The 23,574-nt window shown below is 40.7% G+C and overlaps 2 protein-coding genes across 13 annotated transcripts in view; one reads left to right on the forward strand and one right to left on the reverse strand.

Moving 5' to 3' along the window:
• The window catches only part of PLA2G4B (phospholipase A2 group IVB), a 47,611-nt gene extending 34,723 nt beyond the window's left edge, over positions 1-12,888 (forward strand). For 7 of the 12 annotated variants that reach the window (XM_031505022.3, XM_085580304.1, XM_085580303.1 and 4 more), the window contains 11 exons: positions 22-59; positions 947-1,082; positions 2,052-2,188; positions 2,446-2,668; positions 3,279-3,396; positions 4,403-4,540; positions 5,742-5,846; positions 6,309-6,494; positions 9,482-9,648; positions 10,154-10,340; positions 12,503-12,888. In XM_031505022.3, coding sequence (XP_031360882.1) covers positions 22-59; positions 947-1,082; positions 2,052-2,188; positions 2,446-2,668; positions 3,279-3,396; positions 4,403-4,540; positions 5,742-5,846; positions 6,309-6,494; positions 9,482-9,648; positions 10,154-10,340; positions 12,503-12,741 — 1,674 coding nt within the window. In that variant the 3' untranslated portion in view covers positions 12,742-12,888. The other 5 variants (XR_014955579.1, XR_014955580.1, XM_085580311.1 and 2 more) reach the window with 5 other exon arrangements.
• Positions 1-23,574, reverse strand: part of SPTBN5 (spectrin beta, non-erythrocytic 5) — a 124,243-nt gene that overhangs the window by 14,514 nt on the left and 86,155 nt on the right. Inside the window, 8 exon segments of the mRNA XM_077784151.2 lie at positions 1-17,734; positions 17,737-17,798; positions 18,378-18,513; positions 18,979-19,064; positions 19,234-19,325; positions 19,731-19,817; positions 21,371-21,442; positions 22,417-23,037. The exon segment at positions 1-17,734 is cut by the window's left edge and continues 14,514 nt beyond it. Coding sequence (XP_077640277.2) covers positions 17,628-17,734; positions 17,737-17,798; positions 18,378-18,513; positions 18,979-19,064; positions 19,234-19,325; positions 19,731-19,817; positions 21,371-21,442; positions 22,417-23,037 — 1,263 coding nt within the window. The 3' untranslated portion in view covers positions 1-17,627.

Genomic DNA, 23,574 nt, shown 5'->3' on the forward strand with positions numbered 1-23,574 from the left:
CTCTTATCTCTCTGTTTACAGAATGTGCCGCTACAGTTGTACCTCCAGCTAAATGCTTGGTAAGAGGTTTGTTTTTTTTCTCTAAAGGTTTTATTGCTTTTTGAACTGTGAAATCTAGAACAGAGTATCCTTTATTTAGATATAAGGAATGCACAACACTCTGGGCAAAATGTAACAATATTTCAGTCATTATTAAAGAGTCACCACAACACTCAAAGCTAAATGTCCTTGGGGCAAAGGAACCCCACCAAGATGCAAAAAAAATTATGAGAGTTTCAAATGGTGAGGGACTTAGTCACTGAGTGTCCTTTGCATCAAAGAATCAAAGACTGAGACTGGAGGCTTCTTCAAAAAGGGCATAGGAAGAAGGCAGAGGGAAAAGAGAATTTGAAATAACAAAACATCAGAGTCCATACATTACCCAAAGGACACATGTTCTCTTAAGAAAACAGACTTGTGGCTCTGGTGATATCAAGAGAAAGAAGTATAAACTAGGGAAGACAAAATGTTGCATTGTAAAATAATGTGTCAGACAAGAAACAAACAAAAATTATTTGAATATCTTTTTCATTTTACAGTTTCTGTATAAGTCTGCAGTACAAATGCCCATGAAATGCCCATTGTTAGGTTTAAGTCATCCTTTGCTCAGAAATCTTATGAAGCAGAAATAGAAAGGATTCAGCTTACAAAGCTACTGAAAGTCACAGAGGCCCTTCTTTGTTTTAATATTTATTATCCTTAGCTGACAGTAAATCTTACACTGAAACAATAAAGAGACCATGTAGAAGCAAAGAAGTTGATTTCTTTGCAAATGAAAGGTACATTTCTGTATAAATCAGAGCAAGAAATCAGGATTTTTAAAGAATTCATTAGATTGCAGTTGCTGAAAATAGATCCATATGCATTTTAAACACCAATCCTGTGCCTCTGGATTTATTTGTTTCAGCACAGAAAAACTGGATGTGCGCTTAGGGTATGATCTGTGCCAAGGAGAGCAAGAGTTCCTGCATAAGAGGAAGAGAGTTGTTGCTGGTGCCCTGAAAAGGGTTCTTCATCTGGAAAGAGATCTACATGGACATGAGGTCTGTGCTTTGGAATTCAACATGGGGTGTGGGTCTATTGAATTAGGATTGGCACAACTCCCCTTGAAATTTCTAGTAATATTTGCAGGTTGCTAACAAATCCATTGATTTGAATGGCAGCAGAGCAGAGGCTTTGTGGCATGCCCCTTACAGCAGAGCAGAGGAATACCCCTTACTCATGTAAACTTTCAGCTCAAGTATTCATCCCTCCAATCTTTTCAATGGGCCCAAATAACAATAATGTAATAATACCACTCTTCAAACACAGTTCCCAACAGTATGGTGCTGCAAGTCAGCAAGATATGAGGCATTGTGTTAGATACAGCCTAGTCAGGCAACCCATACCAATAGGAAAACAAGAGTATTGGAAATTCACCTCACATAAATACTTATTAAATCAGTGTAATGTCACTTCTTTAAGATTACTTTTTTTCTTTCTTCATTCTCAGAACACCTCTTACAAAAAGTAAACATTTTTTTTGTGGTGAAGAAAGAACATTAGAACATTTTATAACAAGCTGAAGTTTTTGTTGCCAAGATCCAGGGTGACTTTTTAAGGGAAAACTTCTTTTCTTCCTGGAATTATGTTTGTTAAATGAATGCTGTCCAAAGAATCAGCAGCATTCGAAAAACTCCCTTAATCCATTTTAATTGCATTTATCGCAATTTGTTGTTGTTTGTAATAAAATCATATGATTGTCTATTCTTAATCATTGCAATTCCAATTATAGAGAGCAGAGGCAAGAAGGAAGGTTAAAATGACTGCATATTCAAACTCATCCAAGCATTGGGGTTAAGAGTCTCTAGAGGTTAATTTCAGTAAGGTACTGGTAAAGATTGGCTATGTGATGATTTAATTCACTGTCCTCCAATGAATCTGCTGAAGAAATTCTGAGAGCTGTAATTAGTTAGACTTTTTCAAGTAACAAGGGAGTAACTTTCTGAGAATACTACTTGTGTTTTGGACAGGTCCCAGTAATAGCTGTTATGGCAACAGGCGGAGGTCTCAGGGCGATGTCAGCTATGTTTGGCCACCTCTTAGCTCTTCAGAAGCTAAATCTCTTGGACTGTGTCACCTACCTCACTGGGGCTTCTGGCTCAACATGGTGGGTATAGAAAATGAGACTGGATTTGGAATGACTGTGACTACTTTTCCACACAGTGGGAGATACATCTCTTTCAGACTTATATTGTTAACAAGTGGACATAATTCCCTCATGAAGCTCTTGCTGTGGGCTCTCAATTATTACTTCAGTTTAGGCTCACTGATTATCTTTAATTGATTGAAATGATTGTGTAAATGTATCAATTTTCCAAAATTATCTAAACAAATGGGTGATTTTCTTACATTTCTGCTCCTTAGGACCCTAGCAGACCTGTATGAGCATGCTGACTGGTCACAGAAGTCTCTGGAGGGGCCACTTAAAGCAGTAAAAGAGCAAGTGACAAAATGCAAACTCAACCTTATGTCTATAGACCATCTGAAATATTATCACAAGGAACTTGCTGAAAGGGCAAAAGCAGGACATGTGCCATCTTTTACAACTCTGTGGTCACTTGTTCAGGAGATGTTCTTACATGAACGGGTAGGTACATGGTCCTGCTACACATTTGGGAAACACCACTTTATTTAGAGCCTTATTCTTTGAGGGCACAATGTAATGTGTGTAACAAATGCAAAGAGACCAAGTCATGCCAACGTGGTCTGTAAGCTATGACAGAGGATCTTGTAACCAGGATTTTTCAGAGTAGATAATCATTTGAAGGTGTCTCTGTCTTAGGGCGCCCAACAGCTAGCAACTTCAGTAGGCAAAGTCCCAGAAAGAACTGAGGAATTCCCGCCCCTACCCTCCCTGAAAAGTCAGATTTTTAAAGTCTGCTTCTACTTTGACATTTAAAAGTTAGAGTAATCTGTCCTCATGTGAATATTAATCTCAACTTCAGTAAAGATCTGTGGGATACAGGCAGTCAAGGCACTGGGATATTCTAATGAAGAAGTTACTAGGTACCCAAAAGGCAACCGGGAAGGAAAGTGCAGGAACATGAAGGAAAAGTCTCTTTGAAAAATGTGACTTACAGATGCCTGTGTTGTAAAATCTCTGTTATCAATCTTTACCTTTTTACTTGGGTAGATTGTGCCAGTGTTATGCTCTTACAGAGGTTTATTGTGATTTTTTTTTTTATCTCAATGATTAGCCAAGAAAGTACAAACTCACAGACCAGCGCAAAGCATTGGAGCATGGGCAAAACCCACTGCCTTTCTATGCAGTCCTCAATGTGAAAGAGGAGAAGTTTGGTACTTTCAAATTTAGAGGTAGGTGTTCCTGGAGTTTCTTCTGATTCTGGGTATGGATTAAAGAGGATGTGGGGGGAGGTGTGTATGGGGGGAGAAAAAAAGGGGAATACGTGAGTTCCTTGCCCTCACTCAGTATTCATCTTTTAATAAAATGTTTATTTTTTGCAAACTGCTGTGTGTTGGCTAGAAAGAGCATGTCTGCTGGATAACATCCTCAGCTATAAAGAGGGTATTAATTAAAAATCTCTGGTGAAGTAATATTTTTACAACAGACACTGTGAGTGAGTGTGAGAAAATAATCTGGTCTTTTCTGCCATGCCTATAAAATGGCTATGATGCCCCATTAGTTTCTAGGGGTGCTGTGAAATGCAATTGTCACTTCCTAAATATGATGCTGATGAGTGTATGAAAATGGAGTGGAATATGATTGGTGTGATGGGTGTGATATGACATCCTTTGAATGGATACAGGCCTCATTCAACAAAAGGTGTTAAAAGCAGTAGCTACTGGAAAGAAAAACAATTAGTCCTTAGTTTATTTAGGTTTATAACTATAGTTCTACTGTAATGCCTGTACAGGACAGCTTGAGCCAGGAAACTGCACATCCATGCCACACTGTAATTTCTAGTGTGATGTTAATGTGTCTTCAGGCTGCTTTGTTATATCTTGTAGACTGGCAGTTTTGGCTTAATAGAGCCTTCATGACAGTCACTCCTTGCAATTCACACCACTCTTGCATGAAGCATAACTGATGCTCTTGATTTAGAGAGGCAGTGTGGCCCCAGAATCTTTATATAGAAATAGATATCTAAGCATTTGAACCTAATGTTAGAGCTTTTCTGAGTTGAAAAAGCTGGTTCCTTTTGGTTACAAATAATCTATCAGTTTGTATGAAAGTGGACAGTGCAGCTTGCAGTACAAATGTGCAGATAGTAGAGAGCTGCTGAGACAAGCAAGATCCTTGGGAAGGTTTTGGGGGTTTATTTTTATTGCAACAAACCTGTCTCATGTAAATTCTTTGTAGAGTGGGCAGATTTCTCTCCTTATGAAGTGTCCATACCAAAATATGGAGTCTCCATTCCTTCAGAATATTTTGACAGCGAGTTCTTCATGGGAAGGAGAGTGAAGAAGCTGCCAGAGTCTCGGATCTGCTATCTGGAAGGTGACATAGCAGTGCTGTGTAGTTAATCACAGCATTGTAGAAAGTGTGATATTTGCAAGCCACAGGCACAGCGTTCCTTGCCAGCACTTCTGCTTTAGCACTCCTACTTTAGCACTTTAGCACTGCTTTAGCACTTTAAATCAATGGGCTTTTTACCCCTTTCATACACTTCTGATCTTTGTGTATCATCTTTTCTCCTGTCCTCCCTTTTCACCTGGGTGGATTTGGGAAAGTTGCAGCATGGTTCCTGTCTAAACTGAACAAGATGGTAGAAGAGGCAAGTTGAGGAAATCATAAGCATTCCTTCCCTGATCAGTCTCTAACTCTTCACCTTCATAAACTATATTTCTAGACAAAGCATTACTGGAGTAAAATTGGAAGGAGCTGAGAATAAAATACGTAATCTCGAACAAGCCACAAAGGCAGGAGCTACCTGAGCTTTGTGTCTTGAGGATGGTGTCACTAACCTTCTCTGCTCATAAGGATGAAGGAAGACCTTTTGCCCTTCAGTTTTGACTGGCCTTTTTGCCACCAAAGGTGAAGAAAGGGAAAAATCAGCTAGTCAGAGGAACCCGTCTGTCCCAGGAAGATTTTAAATCCTTACAAGTGTTTTAGCTTTGATACCAAAAACAAGGGTAGAGGATAAAATCCCCATATTTATTTCACTGTGGAGTCTGATAGAGATTCAGTTTGTTTCTCACGTAACTACCTGGCACAGAGATTAATGAGGAAGGATAGTTCTTTTCCAAAAGCAGACTCACAGATGGAGCCAATTCTATTTTGAACCTGGACCAGCCGCACTCCACAGAAACAAAACATGCCTAGAAGGAAGAAAATTAGTCTTAGATCAATTTAAATAATAAATCAGTTTAAAGAAGGCCTTTATATTTATATGGCTTCACCATGCTTTCAAAGCCTACTTTTCTCTCACACGTACACAGGAAACTTTCTACATAATTTGGGTGACTGATAGCTCTTATTTTGTTACTCTGTACTATGCAGTGAATGTTCTGTGTGTAGTTACCTCCTGAGAAAGAGCACTGAAGTGCTTACACCACAGTGTTTGAACTCTGAGACCTGCTGCTTAAGTTGTGTCATGATAGGGTCAGGTTGGGTGGACTAATAATGTGTACTATGGATATTTGTAATAGTGGTTAACATGTGGTAGTGCAATACTTTTCCCATGTGGTTTGACTTGCAGGTCTTTGGACAAACATCTTTACTAGGAATTTGCTGGATGGCTTGTACTGGTCCTCAAATTCAAATGAATTCTGGGAACGATGGTCCCAAGATATGGTAGATATAGGTAAGAGTTTCTAAAGTGTTGCCTCACTGTGGATCTTCCAGCATGATTTTAATATGTATCAGAATGATTGCTATGTCCTTTTCTCTTCTCTCTTCTCTCTTTTCCCAGAGGCATGCTCCATGTTAGTACAAATGTTTTTCATTTAAAATTTCCTCATGGTCTGTTAAATGGCTCTGCCTGTTACTGCAAATGAGAAGCTTGGCTTTTACTTGTGGGCAAAAGTACAAAGCCAGCATGTCATTTGAAAGAGTAAAACACAAAACTGTGACTGCTTTAAAGAAAACTAAATATCTCTTTGGTAAATGACATGGGTCATGTGCAGATGTTTTCCAGCAGCCTGCAAGAAACAGGGATGACAGTGACCCACAGGAAGACAACAAGGGCAGCTAGCCAGCAGAGGTGTCTGGCAGGGCAGATTGCTGTTATTTTTTTCACTATTTCATGGTTTCTTCTCTATTTCAGAAAAGCATTCTCCTGAGGAAGACATTACTGTTATCGAGCCTCCATCTTGTTTGTCAGGAAAGTTGTATGAAATGTTTCAGGACATTATGACCAAGCGTCCACTACTGGGAAAGTCACATAACTTCCTGAGAGGCTTAGAGTTTCATAAGGATTATATCCATCAGAAAAAATTTATTGAATGGAAAGGTAACTGCAACAAAGAGTTAGCTGCACTGTGCAGGTAACATCTCAGATTTTGTTTTTTAGACTTTGGAAAACTCATATTTGTTTCAGGGTTTGGAAATTGGCTGAGTTGGACCTATGTTCATGGTATCTGTTTCTTTAGGGTAACAGGTTAAAATTAACTAGTCTTAACTGCTCTTTCACTTCCAGAAGATACCTGTAATTTGTGTCAAGAAATGCTTTTATACAGGAATTTTGTCACTCTGCATAGGTATAGTAGTCAAAAGATTTAGGAAGGGCAGAATCTTTTGAGGTCAAGAAACAAAGGTAACACCAGAAGCATAAAATAGCAGGTTATTATGTGGATCAGGTGAAGGAAAGGACTAGTTGCAAGCATGTGGCTTCCCATATGTCTGGTGTTTTTGCCTGATGAATTATCCATCCAGAGACCTCTCTTTTTCAGAAGCAGAAATACCAAAATCCAACTACAGAAAGTTAGTCACATAGGTTTAGACTTTAAATGTTAAAAAAACAGATACATAGACTTGATTTATAAATTGAAGAGCTATTGTCTATGACCTTTGCTCTGTAAGCAGGCAGCAATATTTATACCTCAAAACCTATTAAACAATCTGTGAAATTATAGCAAGGTGATGAAGATGATGTTTTCTGCATCAGAAACCTTCGATAATCCCAGCATTTTAATTTATTCCATGAACAGGTAGCAATGTGTGAGTACCCCACATTATTGAGGTTAATCTGTCTTCAGCAAGAAAGCACACATTCTCTGCCTTCTCTGAGCCCTTCTCTTGGCAAGTTGCATTTCTCTCCCATTTTAGGCAAGTTACAATGTGTTTTGTCCCTGCCCTTGCTACACAGTTTGCTGACAATGGCGAGAGATGGTGGTGCTTTTCTGTGGATTAAGGCAGAGCCCACAGTGTGCTATCTGCTTTTAAAGTGTTTAGTAAGCAAAATGTCTCTGTCCTAAAAGGGTCTGCACTAAGAAAACAAATGAAAGAAGGAGAAAAAACAAGTAGCATAAGAAGGGTGGGTGAGAAAAGGAGCAAGCAAGTAGCTTCAGAGGGTGGATGAAGGATGAAATTGTCAGTCAGTAAATGTTAAAAAACATAACTGTCCTTATATTTGTTGACAGTTTTGTAAAGACAAATGGGTAGAAGCAGATTTCAAGGAGAATTTTGAGGAAGTGAGCATAAAACCACTAATGACTATCTCAGTGTAGATATTCTACAATTAAGGTAAAATATGTGGAAAGCATGAAATCCAGAATGGGAAAAGGGAAAGTGAAAGCCTGGAGTGGAAAAATTATCAGGTTTTCCATCTCCTTTTTGTTGCCTGCATAATATCAAGCTACACCCAGGTATGGATCCATTTTTAGGAGTAAGAGGAGATGCCAGGTCTGTGAATAGAAATGAGTCTTGTGGTAGATGAAGTCTTAAGAATAGAGCTTTGTTTTAAAGGCTTCCCTGCAGCTCAGGTTATCTGACATATCAAAACAAGACTTTTCATGCCTAATTTTCCTGGTGAGAGATTGAACTAATAGTCTGGATTTAGCATAATCCCTTTACAGTAGTATTCATGCTTCCAAGGGTATTTCTGAGACAGGATTTATTTAAGATCTCTATTTGGATGTGGGGTGAAAGAGTGGATTCTCACAAGAAAAGTGTCTACTTGTATTTCACATACACAGTCATGAATAAATGCTACAAAGTTCCATCTCTGTGATAAGAAAAGAAGGGTAATGGAATTTCATCTAAAAATGTTCACCGGGCCAAATAAATCTAAAAAGTAAGCTCTGTTTCTTCTGTGGGGGACTGCAAGCAAATGTCTCTTATTACAGTTGAATCTGTGAATTCTCAGCAGCCTTGAACATTAAAATAAGCACATTTTGTAAAGACTTGACAGGGAGGGAATGGAAAAATTAGGAATTATTACTTCAAGCTGGTGTGAAACATTCCAGGCTATGGAGCAAGCTAGATTTACTCTGCATGGTTTAAATCAACACTACAGAATGAGGCCAAGGAAGCAGAGCAATTGAATGAATTGAAATGCAGAAACTTAGCAACAGTATTTCTGTGATCAACAATTGCCTAAAATGCCTAAACACAATGATTTGAGGCTCAAGTATTCTGCTCTGGGCTTTGCTGCCTCATTTTGTGAACTTGAGGAACATTCTCAAACCACTATTTTGATATTTAAAACCATGGCAAGATGTTCCATGGGAGTGAAAGTATACTAGAGGAAAAATAGAGGACTTGCTGTCTACAGGGCAAGATGGTGAGGTTGCTAGCAGAGAAGTAAGAATCAAGGTATCAGAAACTGGCTTTAGATTTCAACTTGCCAGTTGGTGTAATCACCTTTTGGCATTAATATGAGGTTTAATTAAATCAAGCAGTATTTTAAGCTGTTGGTAGGTGATGTTATATGCATGGTGTGGTATTTTTTTAAAGCACGGCTAAAATAGTTTATATGACATCACTGAAAGCAAGTTAAAGTCAGACTTTTCAGCCTGAGAGACGGGTTGAAAACAAACCCTGAGAAGGCAAAACAAAAAAAGAGCAATGCAAAAGTGCAATGATGTATTGCATTTGTTGCTTGTGTTGCTGCACTGTGAAATTGTTTTTGTTGTTTGCATTTTTCCCAGTTCTTAGGGGGGAAAAAAATCTGTTGAAGTCTGTATTCTGTGAAAAATGACTCCCCAGAGCAGCTGTGAGGTCAGTGGAGTCTCTGTCTCGCCTGTCCTCTGTCTGGCTGCCCCACAGCCTGCCTTTGTGAGTGTGCTTGGGAGTGTGTGGAAACAGGCCAGGTGTGTCCAGATGTGCAATTTGAAGGGCATGCTCCTGAGGCTGTATTTGTGGGCTCAGGTTGTGGAGGGAGGTGACCTCAGTCTGGAAGGGTAACCAAGGAGCTGCCCTTAGCATATAGCACAGACAGAATTGCTCACTCCTCCTTTCCTAAAAATGCACCACTAACTATATTAAAATGTTTTTCAGACACTGTGCTGGACGGTTTCCCTAACAATCTGACACCGCTGCAGAAATATCTTTGTCTGATAGATGTTGGCTATTTCATCAACACCAGTGGTGCAGCACTTTTCAAGCCAGAGAGGAATGTAGATGTCATTATATCCCTTGATTATGGTTTGGGAAATGTGTTCAAGGTGAGGAGATTAACTTACTCTGCTCTTTGCAGAGTAAAACTCATCTTATTAAAGCTTTTAAGTAAGTGGATGTCTAAATCTTAATCATATATCACCATACCTTGAGGAAGGAAAGAAACTTCCTTCAAGAACAGAACTATACAAACTGTTAGGCTCTTTTTTCTGTAGGGGATTACAGCATCCACTTCCTAGAATTCTCAGGGAATTGCAGTAATAATTGTTTGCTGAAGACATGCCTGTGACCTCTCCTGGTCTGTCATGATGAATTCTGAGTGTAACTTTGAGTCATTCACTTGGGCTTGTAAAAAATGTTACAGGGTGATAAGTGTCATTGTCTGACTGATGTGTGGTGATCGAAAGTAAGGTTGTACTGTGGCCACAATTTGCACTACACATTTCACAGGGTTTCTAGGGAATGGGTTAAGATGTCATTGTATTCCAGGATACCTGAGTAAACCTGATTCCTTCTTTAGAGCTTTAACTTCATGGCATTCTGTGTCCACAGCAATTAGAGATGACATATAAATATTGCAAGATACAGAATATCCCATTCCCCAAAGTGGAGCTAAGTCCAGAAGAGGAGAAGAACCCAAAGGAATGTTACATATTTGCAGAGGCAGAGGATCCCAGAGCACCTATAGTAATCCATTTTCCCTTGGTGAATGACACCTTTAAGGAATTCAAGGAGCCAGGTAAATGCAACAGAATGGTGCACTATGCTCTATCCCTGGTATGTATTACATGTCCACTGATGGCAGGCAGAAGAACAGCCTCCATACTCCTGCTGGTTGTTCTCCACTTGAAAAGCATGGAGGACACAGTCCTGGGCAACTCAGTGCCCCACTGCCTCCTCCAGCCCTGCCTGTGGCAGATGGCTCATGTCACTGTCCCTTGCAGCAGAGCTGCAGGTCTTCTTCACTTGTGCCTGACACTATGTCCTGCCTGATGTGCAGAGTACTGGAATTTTTCTGGCACTGGGAAGAGGGAGAGTAAAGAAAGGCCCAGAGAGCTGTGGGAACAGGGAGGTAAGGGCCTCCTGAAGGACCTGCTGGTGGGCTGGAAAGCAGCAGCAGGATCTGACCCTTGGGCCATCCAGCCCCAGAATTGGCCCTGCATCCCTGCCTTCTCCAGGCAGGTTGCCTGTGATGGAGAAGGAGGTGCCTGGGGCGAGCTCCTTCCAGCTTTACCCAAAATTCTGTGGGGGCCCTAAGTGAGACCAGAGCAAAATGGAAGTCTCTGATGGAGCATTTGGGAAGGGTAGGAATAGCAGCAAAAAGTACTTTTCTGCTCTGATATTCAGTGATGCTCAGTGAATATATACAGTAAGAGCTAAATCAAGAAAATCACATTTAGAAACTCAGTGGATGAAAAGAGGAGATACTCTATAGAGAGAGCTAGGTTTGTTCAGTGGAGGCTGGAAATGGTTCAAATGGCAACGTGGGGTGAGATCCAACCGTTGAGCAGTGGGTGGCAGGTAAAGCAGGTGAAGATTTTGGAATCTCTCTGAATGAAAAATAAATTACAGTGGCTGCTGCCAGTTCTCTGTGCTCCAGACCCAAACTGGTGAGCTCTGACACTCACCTGCGTGTCTCTGAGCAGTTGCTGATTCATCCATCGAGCTGACAACCAGCAGCTGATGTGGGTGGTTGGAGAAGGGGGTCCTTGGCAACCTGCTTTCATGGATTTCAAGTTTAACAGTGGAGCTTTCTGTTTCTAGGGGGATGAGAGACATCTTGTGGAATGTGGGTAGTTATTTTTCTTGTTTTTAACTATTTAAATTCTAAAAGGACTCAGCCTGTGAATTTCCCATTTGCAGTGCAGCAGTTACAGACTGTGCTTTGGTGTGCTTGAGGCAGATGCAGCGTTATCTGGATGTGGACAGCATAGATAATGCATCTTTCTGCGTATTGTGAGGCTCAGTGAAGCAACATTAGATATTTTTAATTCAGCCATTTCTAGTGTAGCCTGTGTGTAGCACCCAGAGATCACACTGTTCAGAAACCACTAGGTTAGACTAACACCTGCTGTGTGTTGAGCACAATTCTTGTGTCTTTTTCCTGAGGTTCTGGTTGAAATCATAAGGAATATCTCAGCAGTCTGTTTGTAGCCCTGCTGATAGTCATCTTACATTCTATTAGCATTTTGGGCATATTTGGTTCAGACTGCAAGGAGACAGGCAGAAAAAAAAAAAAAAAGTGAAGAAATGAAGCAAAAAATTTTGTAGAAATGTAAATATGTGACTGCTGAAATCCTAGGTGCAGGTAGTTAGGGAGTCCTAGCAAAAATATTGTTGTAACAGGGAGTATGGATGTCGCCAGTTCCAAGAGGCATAATCTGAGGCCAGGCTGGAGTTTGCTGAGAGTCTGATGTAGGATGCTCTGCACTCTGCAACAGGCAGTCCATCCAGCATCACAAGGTCTCCTTGTACGTCCACTCACTCTAGCTGGCAGACATGCATTTGTCACCACTAATCTAGGGGCAATCATGGATTTTGAAAAGTGTTCCAGGTGTGTGCCTTGGTCTGAGAATCAGACTTAAGGAGTTTGGGAATGGATGTGGACCCATGGGCATGCTGCCAAGGAATGGTATCTACAGTGGCAGGACAAGGAGGAATGTAAGAATTTGTGCCAGCTCTGCTGAGAGATTTCTGGGTCTGAGCTTTAGCAGGAGGGGAAGGAGGAATAACTGGGAAAATTGGCCAGAAATGGCTCTTTCAAGCTGTGGAGTGGGTTTGCAGTATTTCTTGTGGGCTGTTTTTAACATTGGGTCCTGCCAAGTAGGTCAGTCCGCTACAACACTGACTGATAGTACCCCAGATTCATCTCACTGTAGTGGCTTTTGTCTTTCTCTGCAGGGGTGAAGCGTGATCACTCGGAGATGGAAGAAGGCAAAGTAAATCTGGAGAACAACTGCTCACCATACTACCTCATTAGGCTAATTTACTCCTCTGAAAATTTTGACAAACTTGTAAACCTGAGCAAATACAACATCCTCAATAACAAAGACCTGCTCCTCCAGGCGATCAGGAGTGCTGTAGAACGAAGGAGAAGCAGAAGGACTGGGAATTTCTCCAGCTACTCTGGATACCCCTAAGCTGGGTTTTTGCACTGTTCCCCACTGAAGGCTATGGCAGCACATTGCAACACATCACAGTCATGTTGCAACATATCGCAGTGTTCATCGTTTGCAGAAAACTGATGAAACCTGTACATTTCTTACCTTGCTGTGTTCAAGCTCCCAGCTTTCAGAAGCATTTATTTTATCTCCTTCCCCCACATTTTCATCCCACAAAAGTCTCACAATGTGGTCTTATTTGTTAAGAAATAAGGGTCCTGGTTAGCAGGGACATCCCAGGATCTTCTTGATGTTACAGTATATGGTGGTGGTGGTGATAGTTTTTGTATGAGCCTGTCCCTTCAACCCTGAGCCCATTATTAATGTCCTTTCAATACTTGATTACAGATCAAGTCCTGGCCATTTACATTCAGTGATGTCCATATTTTCAGATAGGCTGAGCAACTAGAATTTGTGCTGAATTGGTGGGCTCAGCTTTGAAGTCGGGCATATATATGTGAAAAGCAGCCAAACTGCAGTGTGGACAATTGCACTCTGTCTGGCCTATTCCCCTTGCTGATGTAGAAGTTACTCCTTTTTTCCATTCCCCTGCAAGACTTTGGCACAGAAATGCTGCTCCAGACTACCACCGAGGGGGTGGTTACATTTCAAAAGAGAGGGCAGTAGCAGCAGTGAGTGAGCACAGTTCTTTCGAGCATTGGCTGCAGGAAAAATTCTAAATAAAGCACATGCAATTGTATTGATTTATATCAGCAGTGCCTTTATGGATTAAAATGTCAAGAGCCTGAATTGAATTTTTCATAGCAGAAGCTTGAGAGGAATAATTGCCATAGACTCAAGTACATTTAATTTAGTGATCCTGACTGATCACTAAAGCTGGTTCTCCTTCCAGATGTAAACTTAATGTAGAACAACATAACTCACTAACACAGTGCAGAGCCATTGTATTTTCACACACAGAAGATTTTTCCCTTTATAGTATTCTGTCTCTAACATCACAGACGAAGTATTTTTAATAGGTGCTACATAAAATAGAGCACAAATTTAAAAAAATAGGACACTCATTTTCCTCTTGCTGGTGGAAAATATTTGGAAAATGACACCTGGTTTTCATTCGCTTTGGAATGCAGTGAAAGACTTTGCCTTGAGCTAGAAGCTTGGAACATCTTTATAGCCCTCCACTAGATTAAAAAGATCATAGGGAAGGATGCTGAGTAATATAAAACAGAGCTTCACAGAAGCTGGAGAAGTTTGCAGACTTCCTTACACTGAAGAATTTGGACCTGCTTCTGGATTATTTTTTCCAAATGCAGCATATTCATCAGGACTTCCAAGAAAAATCTTACATATTTCTTCTGCATTGGAAATTCATTTGAAATCTAGAATTAGTTGTACTTGAAATCCAAAATCAGAAAAAGAACAAGGAAGAGGGGTATGTCTTTTTGGTATACACAGACAATATTTAAACTCAAAGGGAGAGCATTTACAAGAGACTCATTGTCTGAAGCCTGCATCTACTAAATGCTGCTTCTGCTGCAATGGCAATGGCTAAGGCCCAGCAATTCATGTACAATGCTTACTTGCTGAGGTAAGGAACACCATCCAGAACTGAGAAGTCAACAGCTGGAATGAAGCTGTACCTAGGGATTCAGGTCAGGAGAAGTTAAGAACTAATCGGATCCTAGCTACAACACAAAACATAAAGAGCCATTTTGAGTTGGGAGTTGATCCAGCTGGATCTGTTACCTTTGCACAGGAGAGCAGCATGTCCTGATGGAGCTCTCCGGGGCACCTACAAGCCCACATGGCTCTGTGCACACATGTGCACAGGGTGTGCAGCATTTCCGTGCTTCTCTGGCTGGTCCTAGAAAGCTCTGCTGCTGCAAAAAGATATGGCTGCTGTGTCCATGGGCTACAGAGAACAATTTGTAACCCTTGTGAACCTTGCTAGCACGTACCCAGCAGCAAGGCAGCTCAGCCACACTGAGAAAATTTGGTCTTTCAAAATGCTCCACAGACTAATAATTGGGGCATGTTTGGTGCATTCATAGTCCTGCTAATACAAACAGAAAAGCCCAGTAAAATGTGAAGGCGCCACAAACCCACAAGGTTTTCAGGTAACCCACAGCTGGTGGGGAATTACTGTTCTGAGGGATTGTTAAATCCTGTTACAAAGGGAGTGTGGGAGGGAGGGAGCTGTGGGTGGGGAAGGTGGTGTGACTCTGCTGGGAGAACTGTCCAGAGGTTTTGCCAACTCTTAAAATCAGGTTGGGAACTGCTGTCTAATCTTGCACCCAGAGGCACAGACAGGTATGTGCCCCTTCATTTCCTTGGTGCCCTACGTGGTACCTCTGTAGCCTTAAATTATAATAGCTTTTTTTGAAATATATTTTTGCATTTCAGAGCCTGAAATTATGTGAGGGCTGTATCATTGCCTATCGGAGTGCCTTTTTATTTCAGTTTGGTTGCCTTTTTTGTTTTTGTGACATGATGTGGGTGTGGCATATGGGAACACTGTTTAGTGGTGGACGTGGCAGTGCTGAGTTAACAGTTGGACTGAATGGTCCAACCTAAATGATTCTATGATTCTATGACATTGAAGGAGTGTGTTGCTGGCTTGATGGTGTAGTAGGAGGACCTGGAGGGCATTTGTGAGGACAGAGGCTGCTGGAGAATTCTGCAGGCTGGAGGGACCTACACCTTGTACAGTCTTGTCTGTGCAGCTTGTGGGAAGTGGTGGCTGGCACAGGTTGTCCCTCAAAGCACTTGTGAACTGTAGTTCAGAGCATGCTGATTTGCACTGCCCCCAGACCACAGAAATATAAGGAAGGTATTGTTTCAGTGGCATAAGGCTGATAGTGACCTGTGCTCAGGACTGGTCCTTGTTCCCTTTAGGGTAAACATGGAGTCTAAGGGCCTCTGAAATGCTGTGTGGTTGTTCCTCAGAGGCTGTGGTTTTGTTTTTTCCCTTGGCCCCATTCTTGCCTGGCCTAATACCATGTATTGTGCTGTGACTGAACAGAGTGCATGCAAACCAAAGCAGGCACTTCCAGGAGAAAGCTGCTTTTCTCTGCATCTCATCAAAAAAGGCATGTGCCATACTTATAAACCAGGCCTTGCTGGTCTGGTGTTGTGTTCACTTAACCACTGAAGATGGATGCATGCCTGCCAAAAACCTTATCCGAAATGCACCCCAGATCACTGCTCTTGGATGAACGTTTTGCTGGAAAACCCCCAAAAATACAGAGCTTGCTATCTGCTGCCAAACACAAAGGAAATGACACTGTTCTTATAACTATTACCTGCTCTTCATAGAAATTGCTTGCTTGTGTCTTTTAAGTGTTTAATAATATATTAATTAAAAATAAAATATTGAAAAAGAGCACCAGACCCATGAAAGTCTTTATGCACTTAAGCACAAAACAAGGCTTTTTCCAGGTGTATATGCTCTACTTATGCTAAATGCCTGCTGAGAACTTCACAGGGCATTCACTGGTTTCAAGATTGAATGGAAGAAATATGGGAGAATATTTTCTGGCTTACAATGAGAACCTGGAGAACCTGGAATAAAAGCTACCTCCTGTGGTAAAACCTTCTACCTTTTTCAGTGGAATGGTAAAAAGCAGGGCAAGGAGGCAGCTGTATTGAGCCACAGCCAAGGCACATATTTGTTCAATTAAATGGTAAGTTTAAAATACTGAAATGGTTTTTTTTTTGTTTTTTTTTTTTTTTAATCAGTTAAGAATGGTCAACAATAATGAAATGCATATGTTTCCCATTACTTTGATGTGCTGGGCTTTTTGTATTTCGTGACAGGCAGCAGCTCCAGCTGGGGCAAACAGAGGAGAGAGATGAACTAGCCAAAAAGATGAAATTATTAGCTCATGTATTGGATGCCTGTGACTGATCTGAATCAGACTGAATACAAACTCTAGATGGTGCATGTGCCCATAAAGTATTTACATAAACTCAGTGTAAAGTGCTCCCCTCCCTTACCACTGGAGAAGTAGTCAGTGCAGAGGAGAGGATTGCAAGCAGAGAGCAAGAGTGATGCTTCAGTCTGTATTAAAAGGGATGAAGGCAGAAGTCCTTGTGAGAGGAGTTAAGGACTTGAAGTTTTAGCTTCCACAAGTCAGGGAAGAGCTGCCAGTCACTACACTGTCCTGGGGGAAAAAATGCCATTTCTCTCCAGCTTCATGCTAGGTAACTTTTCCTTGGCTCAGAAACAGAGGTTGTAGGTAAATGTATATATTCTTCCCTATGATTACACCATACCTTAGCATGTGAAGCTTGCTGTCTGGGGACTAGACTTCCTCCTTGCTATTCTACTTCTCTTCTCCTTTTACACTGAAACACTGATTGTTCATGCCTTATTTAAGTTTCAAATTCCATTAAAAATGAGTAACACTGCAGGACTTTTTTTTCCTGGTAGCTTCATCCAGAAAGAATTGGCAAATAAAGAATTGTTGGTTAATGTGTTGTAAAAAAAGATTGTGGAGACCACAAAGTGCTGTAGGAAGCACATAACATTACCTTTGGTTGCACAGACCACCCAAACCTTGTAAATCTATTCTGTTGGTATCTGCAAATCTACTTGCACATGGCTGTAGTTAACTCACAGCTTGCACCTCATGCTCTGCTCACTGCTCCCCATTCTCACAGAATCATTTCATGTGAGCAGTCTGGCTTAAAGGTCCCCCTGCCCTTTGGTTTAGTATCTTGGAATAGATAACACTTGGGTAATAATGGCAAATGACAAAGTTATGTACACACAAAAGTATACCAGATGCAATCCTGTTTAATTAATTTAAAGATTTTATGAGATTAAATACATAATTTTAAAAGTTCAGAGGGAAGTGATTAACTTAAAACATATAAGTGTCTGAAATTCATTGAGGCAAATGTTATTTTTCTCTTACTGCTTTTAGTAGAGAGGGACGCAGTTTTGTTTTATTTCCACTCTGTTCTAGGCTTAAGGTGGTGATTGTGGCTTGTGTCACTGTAGGTCCACCTTAAAATCTCTGGAAAATTCTGCAGACCCTCTCTCTGGTTTGATTTTGAAGGAAGGTGTTCTCCTACAAATAAAATGCATCATCAGAAAATCAGGTATAATCTAGAGGAGTTTAAGTCTCTATATATGTAAGGTGTAAGGACTCATTAAGTGTCTAGCTCAGCAGCAAAAGTCTGCCCAGCTGTGGGACTAAGATTTCACATCATAGTCTGTGAGGTTTGTACAGACTTCAAATGCAAGAAAAATTATTTAAACAGGCCAGGTTTCTGAATTTGGCTGTAGCTGTGTTTTCCTTGCCTGTGTCTCCCCCGAGCCTCCTTTCCCCAGTCTCAACAACCCCAGCTCCCTCAGGGCCTCCTGGTAGGACTTGTTCTCCAGACCCTTCATTGCTGTTCTCTGGACATACTCCAGCTTTCCTGAAGTGAGCAGTCCAGGACTGAACAAAGCACTCGAGGTGTTGACTCACCAGTGCCAAGTACGGGGGGACAGTCACTGCCTTGCTCCTGCTGGCTGCATTATTTTTGTGACATTAGTGACAGAGGAGCAGGACTGTTTGACCTCAGGGCAGTCTCTTTGCAGGTGACTGCTACCTGAGCACAAACAGCACTGACATGTGTTCAGCTTTGTGGCACAGAGCCCATACCTCAGGAGTGAGCTTTTGCTGCTTAGTCTTTCAGCAGAGTCCCTGTCTGGAAAATCCCACATTCTTTTCTGGGATGTCTCTGTGCTTGAAATGAGAGTTTGAGCCATCACTGTAGAATAGGATCTGTTACCATGTCCTACAGAATTAAAAAAAAAAAAAAAATTAGATGTGGAGTATAATTTCCCAATTCTGGGTCCACAACAATTTTCTCTGGCCATCATAGTTATAATTATCCTATGGCTTCCTTCCCAGTAAGCCACTATGTAGAGAGATGTCCAGAAGAGATCTAGATTCAGAAGAAAAGCTATTGATCAAGATCCAATGCAGCTCCTTAATAAAAGGACAAATACCACACCCCTAGCAGAGAATAACCTGATGTTAGCCACAGTACAACTGAAAGACTTCTTTGCAAGTCACTCTGGACATTCCTCTGCCAGGTGACTACATCCCAGGTAGCAGGTGATTTGTGTATTGCTTTCTAACAGAGGATAAAGGATGGCTCAAAATGCCCCAAACTAAGGACATCTTGTCATTCTCTCCTCTTTCTCTTACCATCACTTGCTAAAAGCACAGCTCATTCTTGAAAGAAATGAGAACATACCTATATTATTCTGTAGTGATTGCAGCCAGTCCTCCATCAGTGTCTGAGAAGGTGCCGCAAGGAAATACTCTGCCCCATCTCTCAGCCTGTAAATAAGGATAGGAAAAGGTGAATTCCAGTCAGTTTTACCTTATACCTTCTATGCTTGTGAGTGTGAGACACTCCAGTTATGCCTCCTAACAACATACAGCCTTGGGTGACTGTGGGCAGGGAGCTGCATGGGCTGTTACTTGTGCCCTTCTCTGTAAGACTCACCTCAGCATGAAGGCATTCTCCTTCCTGGTGTAATTCACCAGCTTCTCACATTTTGCACCAGAAATGTCGAGGGACAGGACAGTGGATATGTTCTGAAGGGGGATAAAATTAAAACAAAATATCTTCTGTGTCCTTTCTGCTAGGATTCAATTCCATACCAACCTGCAGGCAGACTGCATACTCATCTCTTTATGTCTCTAGCTTTAATTCTAGTATCACTGGATAGGAAGAACCACAGCGGAGCCATGGACAATTGCATTACATCTTGAAGGCAATCCTTGAATAAGATATACCTTAAAAGAAGTATGTTTGAAAATTTCTGGAAGCTTATGAGTTTGTTTTCAGTTGTATGAGTTGAATAATCGCTGAAATTTCACTCAGCTCACATTTGAAAGGGAACAGATCACCCCAGCCCCAAACCAAAGGTGACATTTTAAAATTTATTTTTTTCATATGTAGACACAAAGGTTGCTAGAAAGATTAAAAAAACAAATTACCTTAGTTTCTTCTTTGTCATCATTATAGAAATCAAGCTTTAATCCATCAAGTTTTACATAGAAGGATTTCCAAGACCTTGAGTGTGGCTACATGAATAGAAAAGGTAATAAAATTCAGTTGTGAGGTATATATTTTATAGGAGTAGTGAAATCTTTCACATGCAACTTCCACAGGATGCCAGAATCTGTTGATATTATGATCACAGAAGTTCTCACAGTCATTGTTATCTCTTAGAAAAACAGAACCTATTGTGGTTTCTGTGTGGAGGAAGGAAGGATCTCTATGTGTCAGAACTGAACAAATGACGTAACCTGGTTCAAGCAAGTTCTACACCATGTGGTCAGCAACATTTCTGAAGGTGGACAATCCAAGTTCTATCTAATTTTTGGCCATTAAAACCCAATTTTTTTCCCCTAGTTGGAACATCAGCCCCTGCCTGCTGGTCACAGGCTTTTATCAAGTGTGTTGTTACTATCTAGTGTGGCTGCTGAATTCTTCTTCATTTACTGAACTAACCCCAGTGGAATGCTACTGAAAACAATGTGCAAAATTAGCAGCTATTTCCAACCCCAACTATGTACCACTGAAACTTATCCATGAGACTCTTCTTGATAAAGGATCCTTAACTTATATTCATATTTTGTTATGACAGTGAATAAAATTGACAATTTGGTCAGTCAGAGAAAAGAAAGGAAACAGTTCTGAGAAAGGTGAAGTCAGAGCTTTTCTTATTGGGTAATATGGAATTTCAGTATCTATGAACACTAAATTCTGTGTGCCCAGAAGTGAAGAAAAACTAAATTTATCTTCCAGAAGATGGAGTCCACACCAGATTAACCTTTTAAAAGAGGCCTTTCAAGTTAAAAATTTCAGAGGAAATACTCTATGGGACAAACAATCTTGTTACAATTTGTTCATGTGCAAACACTCAGCAGAAATTGCTGTCTATAGATTGGTGGTGAATATTAGAAAATTTCCTGGCCTGTTGTGATAATTAGGCTACTGGTTTGAAATGATATTATTTCTCAGGATAAGAATTTAGATTTGAGTTTCATTCAAACCAGTATTTAAGAAACCAATTCTTCAAAGATAAACAGAACCTTAATTCTGTTCTAGCACAGTTAGAAATTATGAATCTTGAGAGCATGAGGCTGAGGGCTTCCACTCCTGACAAAGTATCACAGGCTGTTACAGGATCATGAAGCTTTAGGATTTTTGTGGTGTGGTGGTTGTTTTTTGGTTGTTGTGTGGGGATTTTTTTTTGTTGTTGTTTCATTTGGTTTTTTCCCCCCCAATTCGGTTGATATATTGAAACCAGTTAATATACTGTTTATAATTAGGAAACTGTAAACAACATGCTCATACAGCCTAGGCTCTGGTTTATAAATCCAATAACTGTAGACGGACCCTGTTCTGTGTGATTCTCATTACAGGCAAAAATTCTATTGTCCCTTTCTCTGACAGATCAGGTACTGCCAAAGCCAATGGACAATTCCTCATGCATTTTAGGGATCACTGAAGCAAACCCACACTACTGAGCTCTTCTTCAGCAAGAGCTTATCCTGAAGAAGTCAGACCAGATCTGGACTGTAACTCAAGGAACAATGAAATAACCCAGAGTGATGGTATTTATTTCTACCTGTTGTCTTCGTGGAAGGAGCTGGTCTCGCTTTTCTAGGAAACCCTCCATGTTTTGGAGACTTGCAGAAACCTGAGACACACAAGAACATTGCTACTTAACTTGAAAACAGCCCTTAGGCCTATATTAAATTTCTAAAGGTATTTTTTAGGTAAATGCCATGCAAAGAAACTGATCTCTGGTTCCTCTAGACTTTACATTGACAGGACAGCTGGAAATCTTCATTAGGTTGCCATTGTATCTTTGATAAACTACCTAAATGAAGAGAATTCAAATCCTTCTCAAACAATTTACTTATGGAATTTTCTCTAGCTTAGTGTGTTAATTAACTAATATTATTTTTATATTATTACATGCATTTTACAACTTAAATCGTTCAAGTTATTCATACTACCTCCACAATTTTTGAGTTACACCAATTTATATTGTTGTACTGGTACACTTGAGTATGTGACAAACGTGCTCCTCTCAAGCATAGAGGAGCAAAAGGAAACAATTTTATCTGCCAATGAGTTAACAGTGAATTTCCTGCCAGGGTGACAAACAGGAGTTGTTGGTTCTAGTCTTGCATCTGGTCAGCTCTTTAACAAAGGTGCCATGAAGTCCTGCATCTCTCTGACTTCTAAACAGAGTGGACAGTAAGCACTACCACCTCACACAGAGGCTGTAGGTAAATCGTCCTCTTTGTGAGACACCATCTGTTTTTAAGTGCTCTGCTGAGTATTCAGCAGCAGGAATAGCCTCTAATTCAGGAAAAGAAAAACAGAAACCAATATAGTTGTTAAGACCTAGGCTATAAATATTAGTAAATTAAAAATAGTTTTAAGCTGTACATAGATGCTTAAGTCAACTGTCTTTGTGGAAAGTGTTTGAATTGCAAAGGCACATAAAATGCTTCTTGCTTGAATCCAGGAGTGTATCCACCAGAATTCTCATTGTATAGTGCTTTCTGTAACTTTCACACAGAACTTCCTGTTATTGCCTTACTTTAACCAGCACACTTCTCTCCACTAGTGAGGAGAGAACCAGAAATTCCTGGGACTTACCGAAGACGTGTTCTTTAATCTCTCCCAGGAGGAGCTAGACAGAAGTAAGTTTGGCAAGTTATCTAGCGACCTGCGTCCAGGCTCGGGTGGTGTTGCTGTTGGTTTGCTCTGCAGGCTGGAGAAAGAGGAGCCTATAGAACCTTTTTCCTGAGGAGATCTGTGGTCTGTGGCCTGTGATTGTGACAAATTGCTGCTGTGTTGCTGGCTTATAGGAGTAGGAGATAAAGGAGAGCCTAAAGAGCTGCGACTCTCCAAAGACACAGCCTGTGGGCCCACCACCTTTGGTGTAGCTGGAGTGATAATTTCACCGAGCCTTGTCTCAGCTTTCATTTCTGTTTTGTTGCTGCTTTGCACTTCAGGGACTTCTGAGGAAGTGAATTCTTGGAACCTTGTTGGAGATTTTTCAATAGGGGAGAAAATAGTTTCAAGTGGGACCCTCCATGACACGCTGTGTGTGGGCACAGGTGGCAGTGGCATTGTGCTCTTTGTCTCTGTCACTTTGGGCGGTGCATTCCTTTTGTCAGATGGTTTTCTTCTCAGAGAAGGAACCCGGACAACTTTGCCTTTTTCCTTCTGCTCACTCTCTTCTGTGTCCACTTGTTTCAGGAGATTCATCTCTCTCTGTAGGACAGCAGTATTAACTTTTTTAAAAACAGCAGTATTAATGTTTTTAAAATTGCCTTCATACATTCATTAATACTTACCTAAGATTTTTTTTTTTAATTTTTGAGCAGGAGCAGTTTTCTAGATAAACTGCCTCCTGGCGCTGAATCTTAAGGCCTGTACTTCCACTGGCATTCTTAGAGTTAGATCTAAATCTAATTGCTATGTGCTAAGCATTATTTTGTTGTCCAAATCATGAATACTAGTGGCCGTTAACCTCAAATATAGTGAATTCTGTCCTTAATACGTTCTCTGGAGGCTACTTTTTTTTTTTTTTTTAATAAGCTAAGGAGAAACTGTACTCCTTCTTTTTTGGCTCTGCTTCTTTACGTTTTCTGTAAGAACACTGAGTATTTGGGGTTGTTCTTGTGGAGAATTTTGGAGGGAAGTACCTTTGTCCCCTCAGCCAATTTGCAAGTCACTGAACAAAAGACAGATTAATCTTTAGCCTAAAGCCAAACACAACCACTGTGTTTTTATAATTATTTCAGGACA

Source organism: Lonchura striata, chromosome 5 (assembly GCF_050655825.1).
Source record: "Lonchura striata isolate lonStrDom1 chromosome 5, ASM5065582v1, whole genome shotgun sequence".
NCBI classification, from domain to species: domain Eukaryota; kingdom Metazoa; phylum Chordata; class Aves; order Passeriformes; family Estrildidae; genus Lonchura; species Lonchura striata.